The sequence below is a fragment of the Pristiophorus japonicus genome, chromosome 15 (genome assembly GCF_044704955.1).
Source record: "Pristiophorus japonicus isolate sPriJap1 chromosome 15, sPriJap1.hap1, whole genome shotgun sequence".
Taxonomy (NCBI): domain Eukaryota; kingdom Metazoa; phylum Chordata; class Chondrichthyes; family Pristiophoridae; genus Pristiophorus; species Pristiophorus japonicus.
This window is the reverse complement of record NC_091991.1, coordinates 5,358,949-5,386,220: the sequence shown is the minus strand read 5'-3', so window position 1 is coordinate 5,386,220 and position 27,272 is coordinate 5,358,949. Positions and strand designations below refer to the sequence as shown.

Below are 27,272 nucleotides of genomic sequence, written 5' to 3'. Positions count from 1 at the left end.
GCCCCTCCGACAGTGCGGCGCTCCCTCAGTACTGCCCCTCCGACAGTGCGCCGCTCCCTCAGTACTGCCCCTCCGACAGTGCGGCGCTCCCTCAGTACTACCCCTCCGACAGTGCGGCGCTCCCTCAGTACTGCCCCTCCGACAGTGCGGCGCTCCCTCAGTACTGCACCTCCGACAGTGCGGCGCTCCCTCAGTACTGCCCCTCCGACAGTGCGGCGCTCCCTCAGTACTGCCCCTCCGACAGTGCGGCGCTCCCTCAGTACTGCCCCTCCGACAGTGCCGCACTCCCTCAGTACTGCCCCTCCGACAGTGCCGCACTCCCTCAGTACTGCCCCTCCGACAGTGCCGCACTCCCTCAGTACTGCCCCTCCGACAGTGCGGCGCTCCCTCAGTACTGCCCCTCCGACAGTGCCGCACTCCCTCAGTACTGCCCCTCCGACAGTGCGGCACTCCCTCAGCACTGCACGGGGAGTGTCAGCCTAGATTTTTTTTTTTGTGTGTGTGTGTATCTCTCCTGGAGGCGCTATATCAATGCAAGTTTCTCTCTGGGGGGGAAAATAACCTTTTGTCAAGACAATTGATGTGTTGGGGGAAAGGTGACCACGCCCCGCCGGCAGGGGGTGCTCTGGCCGGCCCTCCCGCCCGCACAACCCGGGCAGGTTTGGGCGCTGCACCGGCGGAAGCGGAAGCGAGGGAGGACGGAGCTGAGCGACGCACCAGCATGGAGTCGGTGAGCGAGGCGGGCTCAGGGAGAAAGAGACGCGGCAAAGGGTCAGGTAAAGGCGGGGTGTGGGCCGGGCCTCTCGGCGAGGCCTCACTGACCGGGCTCAGGAAGCTGGCGAGAGATTGTTAAAGTTAATTCAGAAACGTGGAATAGATGCTTGAAATTGGAGCTCTAAATATTCTCCCCTTTCCACGAATTTATTAAAAGACTTGCATTTATCTAGCGCCTTTCACAACCACCGGACGTCTCAGAGCGCTTTACAGCCAATGAAGTACTTTTGGAGTGTGGTCACTGCTGTAATGTGGGAAACGCGGCAGCCAATTTGCGCACAGCAAGCTCCCACACACAGCAAGGTGATAATGAACCAGATAATCTGGAGTTTTTTTGTTCTGTTGATTGAGGGATAAATATTGGCCCCAGGACACCGGGGTATAACTCCCCTGCTCTTCTTCAAAATAGTGGCCATGGGATCTTTTACGTCCGTCTGAGAGAGCAGTCGGGGCCTCGGTTTAACGTCTCTTCCTCAAAATACGGGGGAGCCAATTTAAAACCGAGTTGAGAAGGAATTTCTTCTCCCAGAGGGTTGTGAATCTGTGGAATTCTCTGCCCAAGGAAGCAGTTGAGGCTAGCTCATTGAATGTATTCAAATCACAGATAGATAGATTTTTAACCAATAAGGGAATTAAGGGTTACGGGGAGCGGGCGGGTAAGTGGAGCCGAGTCCACGGCCAGATCAGCCATGATCTTGTTGAATGGCGGAGCAGGCTCGAGGGGCTAGATGGCCTACTCCTGTTTCTAGTTCTTATGTTCATCCGAAAGACTGCACCTCCGACAGTGCGGCACTCCCGGAGTGTCAGCCTGGATTTTTGCAGTTGGGTCCCTAGAGTGAGACTTGAACTCAGGCGAAGGTGCTACCAACTGAGTCAGTGGCTGACACAGTCTTAAAGAGAAGGGGGAAACAATCTTAAGATTTTGCTAAACATTTGGTCGAGCGATTTGTTTTATACTCACGCAGAATTTACTTCCTCCAAATGTTTCTAAAGGCAGCACTGCAAACCTGCCACCAGTACCGGTTTTAACCAACACTTCCATCACTTCTGACTAAAAGTATGGGCAACAGGGCATGTTTCCACTCCAACCGTACAAGGGTGGCTGAGAGCACTGTGTTTTAGGGGATTGTGATCCTCTTGTTCTGGGGTGCTGCTGTGCAGGCCTTTTTTGGGATGGGGTAGTTTTTAAAATGCCTACAAGCAATTTAAGTGCACCATATTTGCTGTGTTTCTTACAATGGCAGACCCAAGATAACAGTTAAGCTGTGGTTCATTTTAAAGCAATTGTAAAACATTGGTGGCCCAATCTCGGATGAACAGACCTTCCCAGTGCAGTATAACCTTTTCCATTTCCAGCACCAGCCCTTGGTGTACACTAGAGGCAGTTATGTGAGGTTGGTCCATGCTCGTGGGATGGTCGTGTCCAACTCGCCCAGGTCAGGACCTCGTACACAGACTTTTATCCCATCAGTCTGAGCCTGATCAGGACTTGTGTTACAGAGCTGAAAGGACAATGTACTGCACCACCCAGTCCTTCTCAGTGCCAGCTGTGGCTCAGTGGGTAGCACACTCGCCTCTGAGTCAGAAAATTGTGTTTTCAAGTCCCACTCTAGGAACTTGAGGGAGTGCTGCATTGTCGGAGGTGCCATCTTTCGGATGAGACGTTAAATCGAGGCCCCGTCTGCTCTCTCAGGTGGATGTAAACGATCCCATGGCACTATTTCGAAGAAGAGCAGGGGAGTTATCCCCAGTGTCTTGGCCAATATTTATCCCTCAATCAACATAACAAAAACAGATTATTAGGTCATTGTCACATTGCTGTTTGTGGGAGCTTGCTGTTTGCAAGTTGGCTGGCGCGTTTCCCACATTAGAACAGTGACTACACTCCAAAAGTACTTCATTGGCTGTAAAGCGCTTTGGGACGTTTGGGGATTGTGAAAGGTGCTATATAAATGCAAGTCTCTTCTATATTTCTTCCACTGGTTTTTAAATTCTTTTTAAATACTGGCATGTGTGTAGAGAAGTTGTGCATATGGCATGTTTGCAGACTTCTGCTGTTCTGAAGCGGGGTGGGGGGGTTGACTTTTTCTCCTGAAGTTTAAGTGCTACATCAACCCCCTTCATTTTGTGTCTTTTATAACCCAGGCCGTCAGAAAATTTGCACAGGTAAGATCAGCTGAAAGTCAGTCTGACACACTACACACTGGGCTACTATACTTGGCAGATTTAACTTTGTATGTGTAAAACATTAGCAACAGATATTGCTTAAATTTTAACATTAAAAGCTTACTGTATTCGAGCTAAAGAAAATTATTTAAATGGAGACTACAAAACGCTGCAGTACAGAGGGACCTGGGGGTCCTTGTGCATGAAACACAAAAAGTTAGTATGCAGGTACAGAAAGTAATCAGGAAGGTAAATGGAATGTTGGCCTTTATTGCAAGGGTGGGGGGGAGTATAAAAGCAGAGAAGTCCTTCCACAACTGTACAGGGTCTTGGCGAGACCACACCTGGAGTATGGCGTACAGTTTTGGTCTCTGTATTTAAGGAAGGATATACTTATATTGGAGGCAATTCAGAGAAGGTTCAGTAGATTGATTCCCGAGATTAAGGAATTGTCTTATAAAGAAAGGTTGGGCCTATATTTATTGGAGTTTAAAAGAACGAGAGATGATCTTATTGAAACATATAAGATTCTGAGGGGGCTCGACAGGGTGGATGCAGAGAGGATGTTTCCCCTCATGGGGGGGATCTAGAACTAGGAGGCACAGTTTCAGAATAAGGGGCCACCCATTTAGAACTGAGATGAGGAGGAAATTCTTCTCTGAGGGGCGTAAATCTTTGGAATTCTCTGCCCCGGAGAGCTGTGGAGGCTGGGTCATTGAATATATTTAGGGTGGAGATAGACAGATTTTTGAATGATAGGGGAATAAAGGGTTATGGGGAGCGGGTGGAGAAGTGGAGCTGAGGTCAAGATCAGATCAACCATGATCTTATTGAATGGCGGAGGGGCTGTGTGGCCGACTCCTGCTCCTATTTCTTGTGTTCTTGTGCATTTTAATTTACACACGTTGCGCAGAATGCTGACACTGCTGTTTATGGGAAAGATAAATGTTTTTACGGTTAATTTGAAGTTAATTTCTGGGTTTGTGTGTTCTATAGTTGATGAAAGTGAGCTGCTGACGGTGCCAGAAGGATGGAAGGAGGCACCATTCACCAAAGCAGACAACACTTGTGGTATGTTGGAGGACAGCAGCTTTGCTACACTCTTCCCCAAATACAGAGAGGCCTATCTGAAAGAATGCTGGCCTTTGGTACAGAACGCTCTGAAAGAACAAGTAAGCCCCTTCAAATACTTATTTCCACTTCTGTAAATGATGTTAGAACTGTTACTGTTGCAACTACTTGTCTTTATATTTCGCCTTTAACGCCCCAAGATGCATCAGGGGACTGTTCTCAAACAAAATTGAATGCTCAAACTGAGTCATATCAAGGCAGGTTACCAAAAGCTTGGTCAAATAAGTAAGGAGCATCTTAAAGGAGGAGCGAGAGGCGGAGAGGTTTAGGGAGTGAATTCCAGAGTTTGGGGCCCAGGCAGCTGAGGGCATTGCCGCCAATGGTGGAGCGAAGGAAATCGCGCATGTGTGAGAGGCTAGAATTGGAGGAGTCCAGCTATCTCTGAGGGTGGTAGGGCTGGAGGATATTACAGAGATATTTTAAAGAAATGCAACATCTGATGGGTCGTGATTTTATAAGAGATTAAAAACAGCAGTTGAATGGTTATTGGTGGTCTCTATTACCACTGCCTGTTCAAGTATTTATCCCAGATGATTTAGTCTTTGGCAAGGTGAAAGAATGACTCCCAAATCCGTGACCTCCGCCACCTAGGACATGGGCAGCAGGCACATGGGAACACCACCACCTCCACGTTCCCCTCCAAGTCACACACCGTCCTCACTTGGAAATATATCGGCCGTTCCTTCATCGTCGCTGGGTCAAAATCCTGGAACTTCTTCCCCAACAGCACTGTGGGAGCACCTTCACCACACGGACTGCAGCGGTTCAAGAAGGCAGCTCACCACCACCTTAAGGGGCGACTAGGAATGGACAATAAATACTGGCTTTGCGAGTGATGCACACGTCCCGTGAATGAATCTTTAAAAATACAAAACTCGAGGACTTAACTAATGTATAGGTTTAAAAATGCAATTGGCCTTAAGTCCCATCATTGCACTCGGTGTTTTTGTATCATGACTACCGGAAATTATTTTTTAATGTCTTGCAGATTAGTGAATGAGCAAGCTTTAGATTTAGACAGGCAGGACAGGGTACAAAGGTTACCATGAATGCTCAAAATCGACAAACAGGTTAAACTTTATGCTTTTTTTTTTTAATTGCTTGTATAGTGGTAAAGCAGGAAAACGTCCCAACCAATGCTCCCTTTAAACCGCGCAGCGCTCCATGGGTCCCACGCAGCTGGAGAGCCAGTTTTTAAATTGGAAAAAACACGCATGTGTGAACTTTTGAATGGGCCATTAAAGGGGACGTGTGGGCCAAAAAAATTACAAGAAACATTGGTCCTAAGGTAATACACAAGAGAATGAGGGCAAGAGATTGGCCCTATTGTTGCATGCATTTGTGCAGCCATGCGTTTGCAACGGAGTTTGTTTTAATCTTTTCTTTGTACTGTATAACATTTTGAATTGACAGGTTATCCCTGTGTTTGAGATTTTTAATATCCATAGTTCGCGAGTAATGTTTAATTTTTTTTGTTGATTAAAATACTTGGTTTAACGAGCAAAATTTTTGTATTTGCTTGAAAGTTGTAATAAGAACATAAGAAATAGGAGCAGGCCCCTCGAGCCTGCTCCGCCATTTAATACGATCATAGCTTATCCAATCATGGACTCAGGTCCACTTCCCTGCCCGCTCCCCATAACCTCTTATTCCTTTATCGTTTAAGAAACTGTCTATTTCTGTCTTAAATTTATTCAATGTCCCAGCTTCCACAGCTCTCTGAGGCAGCGAATTCCACAGATTTACAACCTTCTGAGAGAAGAAATTTCTCCTCATCTCAGTTTTAAATGAGTGGCCTGTTATTCTAAGATTATGTCCTCTAGTTCTAGTCTCCCCCATCAGTGGAAACATCCTCCCCTCATAATCTTATACGTTTTGATAAGATCACACCTCATTCTTCTGAATTCCAATGAGTAGAGGCCCAACCTACTCAACCTTTCCTCATAAGTCAACTCTCTCATCACCGGAATCAACCTACTGAACCTTCTCTGAGCTGCCTCCAAAGCAAGTATATCCTTTCGTAAATATTGAAAACCAAAACTGTACGCAGTATTCCAGGTGTGGCCTCACCAATATCCTGTATAACTGTAGCAAGACTTCCCTGCGTTTATATTCCATCCCCTTTGCAATAAAGGCCAAGATTCCATTGGCCTTCCTGATCACTTGCTGTACCTGCATACTAACCTTTTGTGTTTCATGCACAAGTACCCCCAGGTCCCACTGTACTGCAGCACTTTGCAATCTTTCTCCATTTAAATAATATCTTGCTCTTTGTTTTATTCAGTATATTACAGCAACATTAGATTTGATTGAAGGTAGTATGACCGTGTCCTCCACAAGAAAGACATTCGATCCATACATCATCATCAAGGCCAGAGACTTGATCAAGCTGTTGGCAAGAAGTGTTCCTTTTGAGCAAGTGAGTAGCAAAATTACTGAAGAGCACCTTTAAAGAAATCAATGCTGACGTAATGGGTTTTTCATTGTAAAAGCATGACGTGTGAAGTTTTCAAATGAGGGCTCCCAGCGAGGCGCAGGTAGCGGGAATTCGGGGCGCACATTCCCTGCGGCTTTGTCATTAACTTTCGTGGCTGGAGATTCATGGGGATTGTTCCTGCATTCCCGGTGAGTATTCCCGCTGGGCGATACTTCGCAGCAGGAGTATGAACTAGTAAAATGAATCCTGTGTCCTCTACTTAAAGTTCACGCAGAGAGGAATGTCCCTCCCTGGTTATTTGGTGTTTTGAATTGTAACTCTTGCTGTTTCCCGCTCCTAGGCTATTCGTATTTTCCAAGATGATGTGGCATGTGACATCATTAAGATCGGCTCGTTGGTTAGGAACCGTGAACGATTTGTGAAAAGAAGAATGAGGCTTATTGGGCCGAAAGGGTCAACGCTTAAGGTAACGTGGATCCAGTTCTTGAGTCTTTAGAAAATGTTCTCCTTAATCAATACTGCCGCCTCCCTTCCTTTCTTTCCTTCCCTATCTTTCCTGAACACCTTGTATTCAGGAATATTTAGTGTCCAATCCTGCCCTTTTTTGAGCCAGTTCTCCGTAATCGCCCATAATCACCCTCAAAGCCTCCCTGATAAAGTGCAACAACCCACCGACACCTGGGAGTCCCTGGCCAAAGACTGCTCTAAGTGGAGGAAGTGCATCCGGGAGGGCGTTGAGCACCTCGAGTATCGTCGCCGAGAGCATGCAGAAACCAAGCTCAGGCAGCGGAAGGAGCGTGTGGCAAACCAGTCCCACCCACCCTTTCCTTCAACCACTGTCTGTCCCACCTGTGACAGAGACTGTGGTTCTCGTATTGGACTGTTCAGCCACCCAAGGACTCATTTTAAGAGTGGAAGCAAGTCTTCCTCGATTCCGAGGGGCTACCTATGATGATGATATTCCATGTGACTATTTGCGCCTGCAGCTCAGCAACCTTAGTTACCACACTTTGTGCATTCACACACATGCGCTGCAAACCTATCTTCGACCTCCTTGTATTCGCTCTTAGTCTGACCCCACCCAGTACCATACTATCTCTTACTCTAGTGCTATCTGACTCTCCCATTCGTTTGTGCTCCTTATTTCTCCTTTCTAATGCTACATCCTGATGCCCATCATCCTGCCAAATTACTTTAAACCCTCCAATCAGAATTTATTTGCATTTATATAGTGCCTTTCACAACCATCAGACATCTCAAAGCGCTTTACAGCCAATGAAGTACTTTTTTGAAGTGTAGTCACTGCTGTAATGTGGGAAACGCGGCAAGCAATTTGCACACAGCAAGCTCCCACAATCAGCAATGTGATAATGATCAGATAACCTGTTTTAGTGATGTTGGTTGCCATGGGAGAATTCTGTGTGTCTGTTGTCATATTTGTTATTGATGGGTGTTCTTTATGTTGTATCTTCTACCCACAGGCTTTGGAGCTGTTGACAAACTGCTATATTATGGTGCAAGGGAATACTGTGTCTGCATTGGGTCCGTACACTGGACTGAAAGAGGTGAGTTTCTATGCAACGCTGCTGCTCCTCACTACAGGAATTGCAGACTTAAGGATGTGCTCAGTAATCCGACCACAAAACTAGATACTTTTTCTTTTAATGCAAGATGCCCTTTATCATTTTCTTGCGTTTAGACACTACTAATTTGCTATCCCTAAACTATGTTTAGAGCTTTTAATTGCAATTCTGTCTGGCATGTGTGAATAAGGGAAATAGTTTTGAGAAATTACAGAATATTTTATTCATTCAGAAAAGAACTAATGCCTGATCAGAACTTGACTGCTAAAGTTTGTAGTTAACGGAATTTCCTAAAACTGCTAATTCTTTCCCCAGTCACCGCAGGATAAGATTTCTTCAGTCACCGTAGGATAAGACTGGAGATTGCAATTCTTTACTTGCAGCCAATGTTCTCTGTAATATTTTTGCCGCTTTAATGGGCTGCGCAGACCATTCAGATTTCTGCGCATGCGCGGTTTTTCCGTTGTGAAGCCAGCAAGCGGCCTGGGCAGGACCTCCAGACAGCTAGGCGGCTGCGTAACTTAAAGGGAACATTGATTGGGAGTGCTCATTGTGGCCTTGCCTTCTGTCATGGTTGCTTTACCCTGTTTTTGTCACGCTCTCCTTCACTTCTGTTACACTCAGTTGTGTTTGCTGTTTTTCTTCCTTTGTCGACCATTTTCTCTCGTTTTCGCTTTATATGCATGATCCTCCTCCATTTTGTTTGGGGGCTATTTGTTTCAGTTAGAAACATAGAAAATTGATGCAGGAGAAGGCCATTTGGCCCTTCGAGCCTGCACCACCATTCAATAAGATCATGGCTGATCATTCACCTCAGTACCCCTTTCCTGCTTTTTCTCCATACCCCTTGATCCCTTTAGCCGTAAGGGCCATATCTAACTCCCTCTTGAATATATCCAATGAACTGGCATCAACAACTTTCTGTGGTAGAGAATTCCACAGGTTCACAATTCTCTGAATGAAGAAGTTTCTCCTCATCTCGGTCCTAAATGGCTTACCCCTTATCCTTAGACTGTGACCTCTGGTTCTGGACTTCCCCAACATTGAGAACATTCTTCCTGCATCTAACCTGTCCAATCCTGTCAGAATTCTGTCTCTTCCACATTTTTAACCTGTTTTTTAAATCCCCCCTCTCTCTCTCTCTCTCTTTCTCTCTCTCTCTCTTTCACCTACAATCACTACGTGGATAATCAGCAGCTTCAGGACTCGGGCAAGTTAAAAGTAATATGGTCTGGGATTTGCAGAGTGTGGCTGGAGATGCTTCACTATGCTGTGGGGAAATCGGAGCGGTTCCTGGCTGGTGACATTCCATAGTGTCTGCTCTCAAATTAGGAATGCATGGGTCTGACACCTGCCTTCTTTTCCCAGCAGCTCTCTCTCTCTCTCGCTCTCGCTCTCGCTCTCTCTCGCTCCCCCCCCCCCCCCCCATGCCATGGACCCCGCACAGCCTCTTTTGACTGTTTTTGAACATTTATTAAGGGTGCAGCAGTCTAATGGTAATGGGACTGGACCAGCATGACTGGCTGTGAAACTGAATTCAATAAATCTGGTCATTAGTGGACTGGCATCAGGAATACAATGACTGACTGTGTAGAGACCCAACTGGTTCACTAATTCTGTTCGGGGAAGTGAACCTTCCCAGTCTGGCCCCCATGTTACTGGAGCCCACACTGCACAGTCCTCTCTCAGTGCCCTCTGAAGTGGCCTGGCAAAGCGCTCGGTGGTAAGCAATCCCTGTGAAGGACCGTTGCCACAGTAGTTCAGGAAGGAAAGGCCCGCCACCCAATGTTCCTTGTAATATTTTTGGTGCGCGGACCCTTTAACTGTGCAGCCTATTCAATTTTTGCGCGCATGCGTGGTTATTTATATTAAAAAGTCTGAGCAGCCTGCTTGGGACCTCCTGCCCGCTGCTCAGCCGCGTAGCTTAACGGGAACATTGCCACCACCTTCACGGGGCAAATAGGGCCGGACAGTTCATGTAGCCATGCCAGTGTTGCACATATCGTGAGGACAAGAAAAATAATTCCGTCTTGTGCCAGTTGGACTTGATTTATAATTGCAGTAATATTTCATTGTATTTTAACTTTTTTAGGCCAGAAAAGTAGTACTCGATACCTTGAAGAACATTCACCCAATCTACAATATCAAGGTATTGTTTATTTAGATAAGAAAAAAGTAAAATAGCAAATGGTGTATGTACAGCAGCATCTGTAAAGGAAAATCCCGTGTATTCTCAATGCTAGCTCTGCTTCAGAGGAATACTCAAATGTGAATATCCTTACCCCCGGTCTCTTCAAAATTGTAGAAATTCCTATGGAGAAGGAGGCTGTTTGGCGCATTAGTCAGTGCCGCTCTTTGATTAGAGCTATCTATTCTGCTCTTTCCCTGCATTCTTTAATGTCATTTTTCAAGTGTTTGTCCAGTTAGTTCCCTCTTAAATGCCCGGTTCTCTCTCAAATGCCATGTAACACCTTGTTATGAGAACATTTTTAACTTGCCCCTTTATGCTTCCAGCACTAATCCTGAATTATATGTCCTCATTATTAATTTACCAGCAGTGAAAATAATCTTTCACTGTTTCTCCACTTTAAACCTTCATGTTTTTCACATTTCTATACTACAGTGCAACCCGAGTTCTTCAGCTTTCCTAGAAGTATATCCTAATGGGCATCCTTTCCCTGGCTCTGACATTCCATTTATGTGTTTTGCCTAAAACTGCAGCTCTGCTCCAACAAAGTGTGTACAGGTTTGACATTACCTCCTTGTTTTTATGAACATTTTCACTTTCAGGGGCCCGTGTACCCCATGATCTCTGTTTGTTCGCTCTTTATTCTCCCTCACAGTTTGCCATGCCTTTTAATTTGGTATTGCCAACAAGTCTTTGTATCTTGTCACTGTTTCTTATGCCTAACAAACCAGGAACTTCCAGTGTACAACAGTTCTGGGCAAAATCTCTAGTCAGTATTACAATTATGAGCTTGTTTGAGCATAATGGGACCTAAACTGCAATTGCGGAAGGCTTGTTTTAGCAAGATTTGTTTCACTTTACTATTTGTGTTTCTGAGACTAAGGATTGCTTTTGCTTGTTTTATCTGCTTGATACTCAAATGGAGAAAAAACTCTGTTCTTTTCAAGACGTTGATGATTAAACGAGAATTAGCAAAAGATGCGGACCTTAGAACACAGAACTGGGAGCGGTTTTTGCCTACGTTTAAGCACAAGAACCTAAACAAACGCAAAGAGCCAAAGAAGAAGAGGGTTAAGAAGGAGTATACACCTTTCCCACCACCACAACCGGAAAGCAAGGTGCGTATTGTTTGCCCCTAATTTAAGTTTTTTTAAATCTTAAATACCGGCACAGGCATGATGGGTCGAATGCCCTCCTTCTATGCTGTACAAGACCATCGGCAGGCCGGGGCCATTGGAGGGAGCAGTGTGTGGCGGCGTGCTGCTGCAAGAGGGCGCCGGCTGCGAAGCCAGGTCGCTGAGTGCAGGGCGGGCAGGTACAGCAGGAGGGGCGAAGGAGCGGCAAGAGTTTGTAGAGGGAAGTGATCGAGGCCCAGGAGAGGGGAGGGTCCAGGGGCAGCACGGGTCCAGCCCACACTGCGATATGTGTGCGCACTAGGTCCGTGCAGCAGAGCTGGTCTCCAGTCGTCTTGGGTAATCCTTGCCACTGGACCAAGACCTAGCTCTGTCAAGCCCGTGTGGTGGCTGGTGTGCAACGGTCACCCCACGTTAAAAAAATCCACGCACAGGCATCTTGCACCCTTCAGGATGTAGTTCAGGACCTGAAATATTAGGTCCTTCATTGAAACACCTGTGAACTCATCTCTTTTTGGTGTGGAAGCAAGTCATCCTCGCTTTGAGGGACTGCCTATGATGATGATGATGATGACAATTCTATGATCCATTAACTTTGCGAGCACACTAGCATGGGGATCCTTCTCTGATGCCCCAAAAGTTCCGAGATGCAATCCCGATTACAGAGGCCTCCACCAGCGATTACACTAAAACTTATCCCCATAGAGTAAACCATTATATACTATACAGTGGTGGTCCCCAGGGGTCGGTACTCGGACCACTGCTTTTCTTGATGTATATTAATGATTTGGATGTGGGTGTACAGGGCACAATTTCAAAATTTGCACATGATACAAAACTTGGAAGTATAGTGAACAGTGAGGATAGTGATAGACATCAAGAGGACGTCGACAGGCTGGTGGAATGGGTGGACATTTGGCAGATGAAATTTAACGCAGAAAAACGCGAAGTGATACAATTTAGGAGAAAGAATGAGAGGAAATATAAAGAAAAGGGTACAATCCTAAAGGGGGCGCATGAACAGAGATACCTAGGGGTAGATGTGCACAAATCGTTGAAGGTGGCAGGGCAGGTTGAGAAAGCGGTAAAAAAGAGTGTGCGGGATCCTGGGCTCATAAATAGAGGCATAGAGTACAAAAGCCGTGGAAATTATGATGAACCTGCATAAAACACTGGTTCGGCCTCAACTGGAGTATTGTGTGCAATTCTGGGCACCACACTTTAAGAAGGATGTGAAGGCTTTGGAGAGAGTGCAGAAAAGATTTACAAGAATGATTCCCGGGATGAGGGATAGACTGGATAAGCTGGGGTTGTTCTCTTTAGAGCAGATAAGGTTGAAAGATTTGATAGAGGTGTTCAAAATCATGAGGGGTCTGGACAAAGCAGATAGAAACTGTTCCCATTGGCGGAAGGGTCGAGAACCAGAGGACACAGATTTAAGGCGATTGGCAAAAGAACCAAAGGCGACATGAGGAAAAATGTTTTTTACGCAGCGAGTGGTTAGGATCTGGAATGCGCTGCCTAAGAGGTAATGGAGGCAGACTCGATCACCAGAGGAAGTTGGATAAGTACCTGAAAGATAAAAAATTTGCAGGGCTACAGGAAAAGGGCGGGGGAGTGGGACTAGCTGAGGTGCTCTTGCAGAGAGCCGGCATGGACCAATTAACTATTCTGTTCTATGTGGTGCTACAGTTAACCATAGAATTGCCAGAATCTGCAGGGCTCCCAATTGCTATCTAGAAGCGCGGATGTTGAGAGATTCGGCCTTGGCTTATGATGGTATTTATAGTTCAAAAGCCCGCTAGCTTTTGCTGTCATCTTGCGCTAAATGACTGCATGAGTTACTGTGAGGCTGTTGCTATTTGTGCAATTGCAGCCATCATGAGGAGATTTAATAAGTGATTGATTACGAATTGGAACAGAACAGATGGAAGCAGACTTTCCAGTGATTGAGGGGGTCTAGGGCAAGGGGACATGGATATATTAAATGTATGAGAATTAAAACAGGGCAAGAGAAACTATTTAACACAGATTCAGGATAAATTGACAAGCTGCAGAATTTGATCCCCCAGAGTACTGGTAAGAATCCTGGAATCCCATGCAATGAAAACAAAATTGATTAAGTCACCATAAGAGAATGACCCTGAACATTAGATCTTTTTTTTTAAATCGGAGAGGCTATGGAGTGCACTCCCAGAGGTCGTGATTGAAGCAGAGGCCATGTCAACATCATGGGGTAGGTGGTTGAAGTAGAGAAGAATGGGATTCCAGGATTCTTGCAGTACTTGGGGGATCACATTCTACAGCTCTTGTCAATTTATCCATGGTTCAATGACTCAATTTTTCAAAATTTTTGCCTGTGTCTTGGGAGGGTATTCTCGATTAATTTTTGTGAAATTCAGAAATTGGTGGCTTTACCAGTGAAGAAAAAAAATAATCATTAATTTGTGCAAATACAGTTGAGTGTGATTATTCAGGGTCTGCTGCCTTGAAACTGGTGGGGAAAAAAAAGTCTTTAACATTGTATATAAGCTAAGATTCTTATATACAATGTTGAAGGATTCTTACCAGTACTGTTACATGGGCACATGATATGAAACCTGGTTTTAAATGTTCACAGTGGTGACTTCAGCTACTGGGGTCACATGGTCTGGAATTCCTCCACCCCTCTGCTTCTTTAAGATCCTCCTTAAAATCTACCCCTTGACTATAATTTTAGTTGCCCCTTCTAATGTCTCCTCTTTTGGCTCACTGTCCATTTTTTTGATTAGGCCTCTTGAAGCACCTTAAAGACTCAGTATGAATGCCAGTTGTTACGGCTTTGTGAACAAACTCATCTAAAATCGATGTAAAAAGGATCATTTATTTTAAGGTCGAAGGGTTTGAATTTATGTACTAAGGGAAAAAATACATTCCATTGTCTGCCGAGTGTGGCTGTACTGTCGGGATTGTTTTCAATTGTTTTCTGAATTTATTGTCTAGATTGATCAGGAACTGGCCACTGGAGAATACTTCCTCAGAGAGAAAGACAAGAAGAAGCAGAAATTACATGAAACAAAGGTGGGTCTTTAATGTTTAATTGTTACAGATATAAAAAGTGAAAGCCTGTAAAACCTATATTTCTGTTTTTGTTGATGTATTTTGTGTGAGGAGTATTTATCTCAGTTTGGCACCAAAGGTGCTGCAAAACTTTAATTCCAGGTGATTGTTTATAAATGCGTACCATCTTGTATTATCCCTAGGCTAAAGCGGCAGAGGCAGCAGCTAGGCGAAAGGAAGAAAGAAACAAAGCTTTTATTCCTCCTAAAGAAAAACCTACGGTTAAAGTGAAAAAAGGTAACTGATCTCTAGATGCTTGCTTTCTACAATCACAGCAATTCGTTAAATCCCGCTGTTCCCGTTTGTTCATCTAACAGAACCCACTTTGGATTTGTTCAGTGAGGATCTTGATTCCATTGTATGTAGTTATGGGTTCTATTTTTTTAGTTTTTTTCTGATGTGCACACCAATTTTTGGGTGGGTGCGCTGCCCCTTTAAGGAGCTGCGTGGACCATTCAGAATCCCGGGCGTGCGTGGTTTTGCCTATTTAAAAGCAGGTGAGCCAGCTGCAGAGCGCTGCACAATCATGCAGCTTAAAAGGAACATTTGTGCATGCCTGTTATCTATGAGCGATACCCAGGTGTGGACAAACCTTGTAACAAGTCTGCAAATGAATGTAGCTCTTGTTCAACCCATGGTCCTACTCTCTGGAATTTCTTCCCTAATGCCCTCTGCCTCTTCACCTCCCTCTCCTCTAAGGCCATCCTCTTTGACTAAGCTTTAGCTCACCTTTCCTAATCTCCTTTAGATTGGCATCCGTTTTCTTCATTCTTCTGTGAAGCGCTATGGCACTTTAAAAAAAATCTTAACGGCACAATTTAAATGTGCGTTGACCTGGTGTGTCTAGTGAGTTTCCTTTAAATTAGTAAAAAATGATCAGTCTGTTATACACAAACAGTATATTCTGCTCCTATATATAATCCTTTGTGGCCAAGAACTTTGGGGCAGAGTAGCTAAATACGTATAGTGACGCATCATAAGTAAAACCTGGAAGTTTACTTGATTGGTTTAGGAAGTCGGCAACTAGTTTCTCTTGAAATTGCCCACGGGTTATTTCTCTCTTTTTGCCAAGCCCCGGTAGTTCAAGAAGGCCCACCAGTACCACCTTGGGGATGGGCAATAAATGCTGCCTTGCGAGCTTAGCCCACATTCTGAGAATAAAGGATTAGCATCACTACCGATTTTGGAGCGGTGATACACGAGGTCTGCCATGTATGGAGGTAGGGAGTGCGTTGATGAACCCAATGGCCTTTTCTTGCCCTTGTCAGTGCTTTCCTGTCGCATGACAATTTGGACCATTTCTCAATTTGAGGTGGAGTATAATGCAAGTGGTTTTAAGAATCTAATATGTGGTCGAGCATCTTTATGCAGCAATATAAAGACTATCAGCACTTCGGAGATTTTTGTAGTGGCGGGGTGCGGGGGGGGGGAACTGATAGGATCTTGGTGCATGAATTAAGCTGTAATGCATAGAAGACCCGACAGAAAGACTCAATTTTACTGCTTTGACCAAAATGTTTTAAATTGCTCATTAAAGATTGTACCGAGCAAATTTGAATGTTCTTTGTTAAAAAAAAAACTGTTTTCTTTTAGCTGTAGAAACCAAAATTAACATTCAAGTTCTTAAAGAGAAAGTGAAAACGGCCAAGAAAAAGAAGCTGGGAGCCCCAGCAACAGAGGAAATTGCTCAGAAGATAGCTCAAAAGGAGAAGAAAAAGAAAAAGAAATAAATGGACTTAGTTTTCCACATCTCCCATCATGCTTTTGACAAGCTTGGTTAAACTATTGGAACTATCCAGTTTGCATTGCTTAAAAACCATGGGTGCCATCACGTGGAGGCTGCAGTTTTATTTTGCACCTCCTTAACTAATGGACCATAAACATCAAAATCCTCATTTCTCTCTTCCACCAACATCTTTGGGAGCAACCGAGCATAGCCATTGATGCTTAATGAAGGGTCTGGTTCATGTGCAGTTAGATCAGAAACCCTCCTGATGCCTCAACCATCTCCTGCAAAATGGCTCTTACCAATAGGAACAAGGCCAGTTAGGAGTTGCTCTTATTCGGACCGGGTTGATCAAATGGCACACCTAGCTTTTTGATGTTTATAGCAATGCAGGTGAAAAAAAATCCACATCAAACATTGTGCAACCCTAGCAGCTTTCGACTAATACAGTAGCTGCAATGAGTAAAATCTTCCGCAACACTTTGTGGGACTTTGTTTTGCCTGCCTCTAATCCCCTTTCCCTGTAGGTTGTATTGTAATCAGAAACTTGAAATTATTATTGATTAAAACTCATATTGAGATTGTCTAGATCCCAGCCTAAGAAAATTCAAGTTCCATGCTTTTCCATCTCACTGTATCCCATTTCTGTGTGTTACCTGTCGAGATAAAAACAGTTTTTTTCCTTTGATGTAGTGGCATCAGGAACCAACGCCTTCCATGAATTTCAAGACAGTGAAAAGTGTTTTTCTAGGGTAGAACTGTTCAGTTTATTTTGTATACAGAACCATGCAGGGCAATGTTCTGAGATATTTCTGTTCAGGTATTTTATACCTGTGTTGTGTAATATCTAAAATTTTAACTTTGACTTCTTTTGTGTCTGTTCATTAAGTATGTTTATAATTAAAGAGGTACGGTGCAAGTAATGAAGTTTTTAAGGGTACCTTGTTTGCACTTATGATGTTCTGCTACTGGGTATGCAATTTGAGGGAATTTGCTAAACAAGAAAATGACAAGGGCAGTTGACATTGGACCGTCTCTTGGGTTGCCAACATACTGGAGCTACAACGCTCCTCCCAAGTGTTCGAGGTCCGAGGAAAGATGGGCGGTCCGAACTAATGATCCGGAGACACGAGTTCAAATCCCACCATGGCAGATCGGGGATTTAAATTCAGTTAATTAAATGAATCTGGAATAAAACGCTAGTATCAGTAATGGTAACCATGCAACTACCAAATTGTTGTAAAACCCCATCTGGTTCACTAATGTCTTTTTTACGGAAAGAAATCTGTGCGGTCTGGCCTGTATATGATTCCAGACACACAGCAGTGTGATTGATTCTTAACTGCCCTCCTGAAATGGCCACTAACAAGGCACTCAGTATTTAGATTTCCAAAAGGCATTCGATAAGGTGCCTCACAAAAGGTTACTGCAGAAGATAAAGGTATGCGGAGTCAGAGGAAATGTATTAGCATGGATGGAGAATTGGCTGGCTAACAGAAAGCAGAGAGTCGGGATAAATGGGTCCTTTTCGGGTTGGAAATCGGTGGTGAGTGGTGTGCCACAGGGATCGGTGCTGGGACCACAACTGTTTACAATATACATAGATGACCTGGAAGAGGGGACAGAGTGTAGTGTAACAAAATTTGCAGATGACACAGATTAGTGGGAAAGCGGGTTGTGTAGAGGACACAGAGAGGCTGCAAAGAGATTTAGATAGGTTAAGCGAATGGGCTAAGTTTTGGCAGATGGAATACAATGTCGGAAAATGTGAGGTCATCCACCTTCGGGGGAAAAAAAACAGTAAAAGGGAATATTATTTGAATGGGGAGAAATTACAACATGCTGCAGTGCAGAGGGACCCGGGGGTCCTTGTGCATGAATCCCAAAAAGTTAGTTTGCAGGGGAAGCAGGTAATCAGGAAGGCGAATGGAATGTTGGCCTTCATTGCGAGAGGGATGGAGTACAAAAGCAGGGAGGTCCTGCTGCAACTGTACAGGGTATTGGTGAGGCCGCACCTGGAGTACTGCGTGCAGTTTTGGTTATCTTACTGAAGGAAGGATATACTAGCTTTGGAAGGGGTACAGAGACGATTCAGTCGGCTGATTCCGGAGATGAGGGGGTTACCTTATGATGATAGATTGAGTAGACTGGGTCTTTACTTGTTGGAGTTCAGAAGGATGAGAGGTGATCTTATAGAAACATTTAAAATAATGAAAAGGATAGACAAGATAGAGGCAGAGAGGTTGTTTCCACTGATCGGGAGACTAGAACTAGGGGGCACAGCCTCAAAATACGGGGGAGCCAATTTAAAACCGAGTTGAGAAGGAATTTCTTCTCCCAGAGGGTTGTGAATCTGTGGAATTCTCTGCCCAAGGAAGCAGTTGAGGCTAGCTCATTGAATGTATTCAAGTCACAGATAGATTTTTAACCAATAAGGGAATTAAGGGTTATGGGGAGCGGGCGGGTAAGTGGAGCTGAGTCCTCGGCCAGATCAGCCATGATCTTGTTGAATGGCGGAGCAGACTCGAGGGGCTAGATGGCCTACTCCTGTTCCTAATTCTTATGTTCTTATGTATCAAACAGAAACTGCGACGATGGACTGCAACACCTTCTCAAGGGCAATTAGGGATGGGCAATAAATGCTTGCCAGTGATGCCAAGGGAAAAAAACATTCTATGTTAAGACTTTGAGAGAATGACTTTTTAGCCAACATAAAATATGCATTTTATTAACAACTGTGGTATATAATGCTAAGTTTTACAATGACGTAATTACTCAATTGCAGAAGAGAAAATTGACAATATGCAATATTCTGACTTAAATCTTGTGCAAACTCCAAAAGCAGAAAATGTCATTTTCCATTAATAAACAAGTTAAGTTATAATGCTGTACACAGTAACCCAAAACATAGTCAATTTCAAACCAGTTACTTTAAATAGAGCAGTAGAACGTACAGACACGGGTTAATTTTAACTTTTGGTGGTTGTGATTTTCGGCAGTGATGTATAACAGACGACCGATCCACTATCTCCCGTTTTGCACGTGGCCAAAGTTAAAATTACCCCAGTATTACAGACGGGGTTCTAAAAATGTAATGACCATTTTAAAATTGAATTTTAGTATTGGGATCAATGCAAGGGAAGATAAGTTTAATTAAATACTTTACTGATCAAAACTATTGAGCCGGTATGAATCCATCTATGCAGAATTCCTCCTGACTTGATTGGTCCCTGTTAACCATATGGATCATTGGGCAGAAATAGTGAGGCTTGCTGTTTGTGCGGAGTATCACTTGATGCAAAAGCCCGGGCACAGACTGCGGTTACAATGTAGCAGCCCCATCTGACAAGGCTCTACGACGGCAGTGGAGGTTGCATTCTTAGCAAGGACTAATAAGGGCTCTCCCTTTAACACCTTAACCTAACACTAGAGCTAGTCCTTTGATACCTGTGAACAACCACCAGTGCTCCACTAGTTTATTCAAATTGAAGGATTCTGTGGGGAAGTTGTGCAAATATTAGTTTGTTTTGAAACATTGAATGTGCTGAACTAAAAAGCAAAGGAATTTCCTTGCAATGTGCCATTGCACACATGTTAATGATCTGTTTACAGAGTGTTCTCAGTCCCTCTCCAGTTGCTCAATTGTTCCCAACCCCAGAGGGCTGTGAATGGTCAGTCGTTAAGTATATTCAAGACTGAGATTGCTAGACTTTTGAATATTAGGGGAATCGAGGGATATGGGGATAGTGCAGGAAATGAGTTGAAGATCATCAGCCATGACCTTATTGAATGGCGGAGGCTAGCTGAAGGATCTCCTCCTGCTCCTAATTCTTACGTTCTTATTATGTTTACTCGGCAGGGAGGAAAGTGTTTTCAGAGATTTACACAAGGCTCATTGAGGTGTGTCTATATGGAGATACAATAGAGAGAACAATTTTAACTGCAGAGGAGCAGGACTAAACACTTATCATTCCTTGCAGTTTGTTTAAATTGTAGTTTTGCAGAAAACTAAGTAAGTAGTAAATTTTTGCATCTTTTGTTGAAATTCAAAATGCATGGAGAATCCAAAACAAAAACGGAACGGTCATGGAAACCCTAACATAAGAAGCCAACAAGTGATGTTCCATTCCTTCATGCAGCACTATTTGATGCAGATTGCCAGCATGGTGGTTAATGATTTTTTTTATACCATGTTTATGTTGAGTGGTATCCTTCAGAGACGGCTAGTTTCAGTTTTACAAAGAGATTGTAGACAAATATGGTTGTTCAAACAAAAAATATGGCTGTCACAAATCCCCCCCCCCCCCCCCATTTCTTTTGTGGTTTAAATGGGACTGACTATTGAATTTTTTAAAAATACTGTAGATGCAGAAAATCTGAGACAAAAACAGTGCTGGGAGCTCAGCAAGTCAGGCCGTCTATGCTTGAAAATGTTCCTTTCCTTTCCAGATCTGTCTAATTTGCAGAATGTTACCAGCATTTTCTGTTTTTTGTCCTACAATTGAGCTCATCTGGGCATAGTAAAATGAAGCGCAAGGGTGGTGGGGAATGCTGCACACGTGGCAATGCAATGATTCACGTGCATGCTATGCCTGTTCATACACATTTTTTAAAGAACACTTAAAATCACTGTAATCAGACCAAAAGAGAAGCCGTTGGGTAACGATCACTTAAACTGCTAGATTGGAGAGCCATGAGCAGTTGTGAACTCTGTACTTGCAGAACTAAAGAAAATCCACCACATAGTATAGTCAAAAAGGTTTCTTCTGAATGTTCTGTTTGTAATATTTATAGTGGCGAACTGGAATCAAATTGTTCTTTGTCCATTCAACTTCCTGTTTGCCACCATAAATGAGATTTAGAAAACGTTAAAGTGTTCCTTAAATGACAACACATAGTTTATAGTAAAATTAAACTTTTTTTCAGCTAGCACAAAAATGATTGTAGCTTCGAATTAGATTTGGACAGGGATTCTGATTTTAGAAAGCTAAAATTTTAGTAAATTAGATAGAAGAGTTTTCTTGAATGCCCCTGGTAGCTCAACTATTTGATCAGAAAACAAGGCACCAATTTCAATCCCTTAGCCTGTCACTCAAATACACTGGCTTTAGTTTTGCCAGTACTCGGCTAGCCCACTATATGGGAGTGTCTTACAAAAGCAAGGCTTGGAAGTTGATGAGAAGAATGGGCCGAGACTATTATAATTCCTTTTAATGCCTGTTGGACCCAGAACTTTGCACCTTCACAGCTTGAAATAGAGGAAAAAATCCTGAAATATATTCTGTACATTTAGACAGTTACTGTAGAATATATATCACAATAATAGAGGTAAGCATCAGTAGTTGGTCACACAAGGATATGGAGGCTGATCCAAAGTTTGGATTCCATTGAGGGTACTCTGCCAAAAAGTAATGGGGAAATATGTAACTGATTTGTAAGAACAATTGTAACAGACTACAGATAATTAGTAATATAAAACACATACTTTTGACCTCATCACGTTCTGCATTTCCTAATGATAGAGAAAAATGTAAGTGTAAATTGTAGTTGAAATTACATTTCTGTGCCTAGAATTGATTTTTCACTTAATCACCTTTTTATTACAAAGCTTCAATGTATTTAATGTTATAAGAAAAGACTAATATTTAACTTACTGCATAAGTTGTCCTTACAAATGGGGCATGCTGAGCAAGATTCTCCCATTTTGTATGGAAAAGCTCCGATATAATTTCCACTGCATGATAACGGAAAATGACACAGATGAAAACACAAAATATTGTTAATATCATGCTGGAAAAAACTACAATTTATAAAAACTTCTGCATGATGCTCTCCGGACAGTATCATGGAAAAAAATACCAAAACTACCGTATATACTCGCGTATCATGCGACTTTTGAAGACCTAAATTGTAACCTAAATTTGGGGGGTAGCATGATACGCGAGATACAAAATTTGCGGGTGTGAAGTGCTGGCGAAGATTCGGCTGTTAGGCTGTTAAGCAGATCGTATCCATTTACGGTAAGTCAAATAGTACATATGTATATCAAATAAAGATGATTTTGATAAAACTGCTGTTTTACTTGCTGATACACACGTAATGTTTACGCTTTCCAAATCAGCTGAGAGGCTAACTACCAAAGGAAAACAGAAACGATTCTTAATTTTGGACACAGCTTTCTCCGACACCAAACAGCTTTGCAGCTTTAACGTTGTTGCTTTGTTCCGCTTCGGCAACAACTTGCAGCTTAAATTTGGCAGTATATTTCTTCGCAGATCTTTTCTCCATAGTGGCTAAGGGTAGAATGTAAAAATATTTTTGTCATAGTTTACTACCTTAGATGAGATTTGGAACGAAATATGGTAACTGTTTATTATCGTAATGAGAAACAGCAAAACAGCTGTTTCTCATTCGGTTGTTTACGGCGGAAGAGTCGTTTCATGATTTGGTTGTTAAGGTCTGTATTCGATCGTTGTTATGTGTTAGGGTACTTGTTACGTGTTGGGTACTTGTTAAACTTGTTTGAAAGCCTAGCCTAGTGTCATCTGGTATCTCAAAAAAGTGACTCGCATGATACATGAGATATATGATAAAATCATGTTTTGGGGACGAAAATTTAGGGGTCGCATGATACGTGAGATCGTAGGATACGCGAGTATATACGGTAAGTCAAATATTAGTAGATAGAACTTTGAAAGGACAGAGACTTCTGGGCTGAAGGGTCAAAAGCCAGAGAACATAGATTTAAGATGATTGGCAAAATAACCAGAGGCAACATGAAGAAAAAAGTTTTCACAACAACAGCAGCAACAACTTGTATTTATTTAGTACCTTCAACGTAGTAAAATGTGCCACGGGTGCTTCACAGGAGTATTGTAAGACAAAAAAATTCACACAGAGCCACCTAAGTTAGAAATTAGGGCAGGTGACCAAAAGCTTGGTCAAAGAGGTAGTTTTAAGGAGCGTCTTAAAGGAGGAAAGAGAGGCGGAGAGGTTGAGGGAGGGAGTTCCAGAGCTTGGGGCCCAGGCAACAGAAGGCACGGCAACCGATGGTTGAGCGATTATAATCAGGTATGCTCAGGAGGGAAGAATTAGAGAAGCGCAGACATCTCTGGGGTTGTGGGGCTGGAGGAGATTACAGAGATGGGAGGGATTTGAAAACATGAGAATTTTGAAATCGAGGTGTTGCTTAACTGGGAGCCAATGTAGGTCAGCAAGGGTGATGGGACCTAGTATGAGTTAGGACGAGTGGTTAGGATTTGGAATGCACTTCCTGGTAGGATGGTGGATACAGATTCAATAATGGCTTTCAAAAGGGATTTGGATGAATATTTTCAGGAGAAAGAATTGAAGGGGTATAGGGAAAGAGCGGGGGAGTGGAACTAACTGGATTATTCTTAGAAAGTGCTGGTGCAGACTTGATAGGCTGAATGGCCTGTGCAGTACAGTTCTATGTTTCAGGAAGGGAAATCAAAAGAGACTAACATCGAAGCAGTGAGCATCTGAAAAAGATTAAGAATAATTGAGAGGAAAGCAGAGCAAAATACAATAAAAGTTTGGAAAACACAAAAGACGCTTATCAAACACGGAGTAAAATTTTACGTTTGAAAAACAAACTAGGTTTTCAAAAGAGTATTTCAGGAAAAATTATGAAGACAGCAGTAAATACATGAATAATCAGAGTAATCAAAATGATTGGACGGCTAAGATCCACTGCCTACAATTCCTGTACCACGTGGGAACTCCAAGACACGTGTCCTTTATCATCACATGTGTAGGAAGTGCCTTCAGTTACTCGAACTTGAGGTCAGTGTTTCTGAGTTTGATGAGCTGTTGGATTCACTGTTGGACCTAGCTCTGTCAAGCCCGTGTGGTGGCTGGTGTGCAACGGCCACCACACATTAAAAAAATCCACGCACAGGCATCTTCCACCCTTCAACATGTAATTTGGGACCTGGAATATCCGGTCCTCATCGAAACACCTGTGAACTCATCCTCGATACGAGGGATCACCTAAGAAGGAGAAGATTCTCCTAAACTCTCTGCAGCTGCGTGGTGACAACCACCTGGAATGTGCACTCCAGGAAATTCTCAGCCTTACGATGCATCCCACCACTGGGACCCGCAACCTCGGAAGGTGTGAAACCATGAAATGTCCCACCAACAGTCAAACCACTAGTCACAGAAGGGGCTGCCACCTCAATGAGCGGCACGTAACATAATCAAACAGACAATTGAAGTGCTCAAGCAGCACTTCCGATGCCTGGACTACTCTCCTTGGCAGGTCTCTGAGGTCATTGTGGTGTGCTGTATGCTACACAACTTGGCCATCATGAGGGAACAGGAATTGCCGATGGGGATTTCAGGACCACCTTAGGAGAGAGGGGGGAGGAGTAGGAGGAAGACGAGGAAGAGGAGCCTGGCGAGAAACGCATGCCACCACCACAACCACAGGGGAGACATCATGGAGATTTCGCCGCTGCAAAAACCTTACGTCGGCAGCTCATAATTGAATGCTTTGCTTGAAGAGTGAACGACACGTATGAGCGTTACCTGGCTATTGTATCCCACCATGTTGACTATTCCCCCTCTTATTCTGCAAAGGAAACACTACACAGGAATGGTTAAGGTGAACAAAAAAATATATTAAACATTGTAAAATCATAAACTTTGTAACCTTCTGTCATGTATGTACTTTTGGGATCATTAGCCACTAGATGGGGTCACTGTTGGAGGCCATTGGGCTGCACGCACGTGTATGTAGCCCATGTATAAAAAGCCAGCCATTTTGTATATTAGTCACTTTGGGCCTTAATAAAGCAGAGCCAAGGTCCTACCTCTTGGAGTTAAACAGCACTCAGTCTAACAGTTATTGCATACACAACATTTGGCGACGAGGCAACAAGAACCTTTGCGTGCAAAAATGAGCACAATTGGATTGTTGGAGCGATTTGTGGAAGGAGAAGATTGGGCAGACTTTGTGAGCAGCTTGAGCCAGTTTTTTGTGGCCAACAAAATGGAGGAGGTCGGCGACGCAGATCGGCGCCAGGCGGTGTTCTTCACGGTTTGCGGTCCAAAAATTTATGGTCTGATAAAGAAGCTACTCCTGCCTGTGAGTCCAACAGAGAAGACATATGAAGAATTGTGTACACTGGTACAGGACCACCTTAAGCCAGACGAAGGCGTCATCATCTCGAGATACAGATTTTACACGCACGTTCGCTCAGAGGGTCAGAATGCGGCGGAATTCGTTGCCGACCGGAGACGTCTAGCGGGACCGTGTAAGTTCGTGGCTGTGTTGGCAGACATACTGTGGGACTTCTTTGTAATCGGCATCAATCACGAGGTGATCCTGCGTAAACTACTGGCGGTGGACACGTTGGACTTGAACAGGGCCATCGTGATCATTCAGTCATACATGACGACGGATAGAAGTCTAAAGCAGACATCAGTGAAAAATCGAAACTCGGAAAATACTGTAAATATGATTGATTCAGCATTCTGCAGAGCGGCACATGGCAGGGCCTACCCGACTGCATACGCGAAACCTGTGCCTGCCCAAAGTCCGCCAGCGGGAATGCATCCGATTTCTTCATGTTGGCGTTGTGGGGGAAATCACCGGCACCAGCAGTGCCAAATTAAGCAATAGAGTTGCAAAGGCTGTCTGAGTGGGGCATCTCCAGCACAAGTGTCCGCAGATGAGCAAGCGTGCTGCGACACACCATGTGGAGGATGATAGTCAGACTAGCGCGGATCCGGATACGCAATCCGAGATACCAGAGGAGGAAGTGTCTGGACTGTACTCATTCCTAACTAAGAGCAGACCGATAATGATCAACGTGAAATTTAATGGGGTGCCAGTATCGATGGAACTGGACACGGGGGCGAGTCAATCGATAATGAGCGAGAGGGCATTCGACAAGCTATGGGATACTAAGGCTGTGAGGTCCAGGCTGAGTCCAGTCAATGCCAAGTTGTGCACGTACACCAAAGAACTCATAACGGTGATTGGCAGTGCCACAATTAAAGTGTCGTATGATGGTGTGGTTCACGTGTTACTGCTATGGATTGTCCCAGGCAATGTCCCAACGCTGTTCGGCAGGAACTGGCTTGGAAAAATCAGATGCGATTGGAACAACATCAAAGCAGTGTCGTCGGAGAAAGATACATGTGCTCAAGTATTGAGCAAGTTCCCCTCGCTGTTCAAACCAGGCATCGGCAACTTCACGGGAGCCAAGGTGCAGATCCACGTGGACTCAGATGCAGGACCCGTCCATCATAAAGCTCAGGCAGTTCCGTATATGATGAGGGAGAAGGTCGAAATTGAACTGGACAGACTCCAGCGTGAAGGGATCATATCACCGGTCGAATTTAATGAATGGGCCAGCCCCATTGTTCCTCTGTTGAAAAGTGATAGCAGTCAGAATCTGTGGATTACGATCAACAGGGTTTCGAAACAGGATCACTACCTGTTACCGAAGGCTGATGACTTGTTTACAACGCTAGCCGGGGGGAAGTCATTCGCCAAACTGGACTTGACGTCGGCCTCCATGACACAGAAGCTGGTCGAGAATTCAAAGAGACTTACGTGCATTAACACGCATAAAGGACTGTTTATTTATCACAGGTGCCCTTTTGGAATTCGCTCGGCTGCAGCAATATTTCAGAGGAACATGGAGAGTTTACCGAAGTCCGTTCCCAGAACCGTCGTGTTCCAAGATGACATCCTTATCACAGGTCGTGACTTCGAGGAACATTTGAACAACCTGGAAAAGAGGTTCTACATTGTCTGGATAAAGTGGGACTCGGACTGAAACGCACCAGAGGTCGAATTCTTGGGGAGGAAAATTGCTGCTGACAGCATCAGGCCCACGGACGCGAAAACCAAAACCATCAAGAATGCACCCAAGCCGCAGAATGTGATGGAGCTGCGTTCGTTCCTGGGTCTAGTCAACTACTTAGGTAACTTCTTACCTAAATTGAGCACCTTATTAGAACCACTGCACATGCTGCTAAGAAAATGCAACAATTGGGT

General features: G+C 43.9%; 2 protein-coding genes across 3 annotated transcripts in view; one reads left to right on the top strand and one right to left on the bottom strand.

Annotated features, from left to right (window-relative positions):
* Nucleotides 1–698: 698 nt before the first annotated feature.
* Nucleotides 699–17,164, top strand: krr1 (KRR1 small subunit processome component homolog). Of its 2 annotated transcripts, XM_070900093.1 has the most exons (11): nucleotides 704–776; nucleotides 2,920–2,940; nucleotides 3,937–4,112; nucleotides 6,356–6,490; nucleotides 6,849–6,974; nucleotides 7,990–8,073; nucleotides 10,184–10,240; nucleotides 11,227–11,397; nucleotides 14,395–14,472; nucleotides 14,655–14,748; nucleotides 16,105–17,164. In XM_070900093.1, the coding sequence occupies exons 1-11, from the start codon at nucleotides 722–724 to the stop codon at nucleotides 16,239–16,241; spliced, it is 1,134 nt and encodes a 377-aa protein (XP_070756194.1). In that variant the 5' UTR covers nucleotides 704–721; the 3' UTR covers nucleotides 16,242–17,164. The 2 variants fall into 2 exon arrangements, with proteins under 2 accessions (XP_070756195.1, XP_070756194.1); XM_070900094.1 differs by lacking the exon at nucleotides 2,920–2,940 and having other exon boundaries at nucleotides 699–776.
* Nucleotides 17,165–18,936: 1,772 nt separating this feature from the next.
* LOC139280579 (GLIPR1-like protein 1) overlaps nucleotides 18,937–27,272 on the bottom strand; it is a 56,267-nt gene continuing 47,931 nt past the window's right edge. The window contains exons 4-6 of the mRNA XM_070900092.1: nucleotides 21,892–21,971; nucleotides 21,723–21,749; nucleotides 18,937–21,635 (exon numbers count right to left, since the gene is read on the bottom strand). Coding sequence (XP_070756193.1) covers nucleotides 21,535–21,635; nucleotides 21,723–21,749; nucleotides 21,892–21,971 — 208 coding nt within the window. The 3' untranslated portion in view covers nucleotides 18,937–21,534. The remainder of the gene's footprint in view (nucleotides 21,636–21,722; nucleotides 21,750–21,891; nucleotides 21,972–27,272) is intronic.

Bases quoted from the DNA above. Each gene is read 5' to 3' on its own strand.
- krr1 (XM_070900093.1), top strand. From the start codon at position 722: ATGGAGTCGGTGAGCGAGGCGGGCTCAGGGAGAAAGAGACGCGGCAAA. The intron at 777-2,919 runs GTAAAGGCGGGG...TTTATAACCCAG, and splicing joins GAGACGCGGCAAAGGGTCAG to GCCGTCAGAAAATTTGCACA. The intron at 2,941-3,936 runs GTAAGATCAGCT...TGTGTTCTATAG, and splicing joins CCGTCAGAAAATTTGCACAG to TTGATGAAAGTGAGCTGCTG.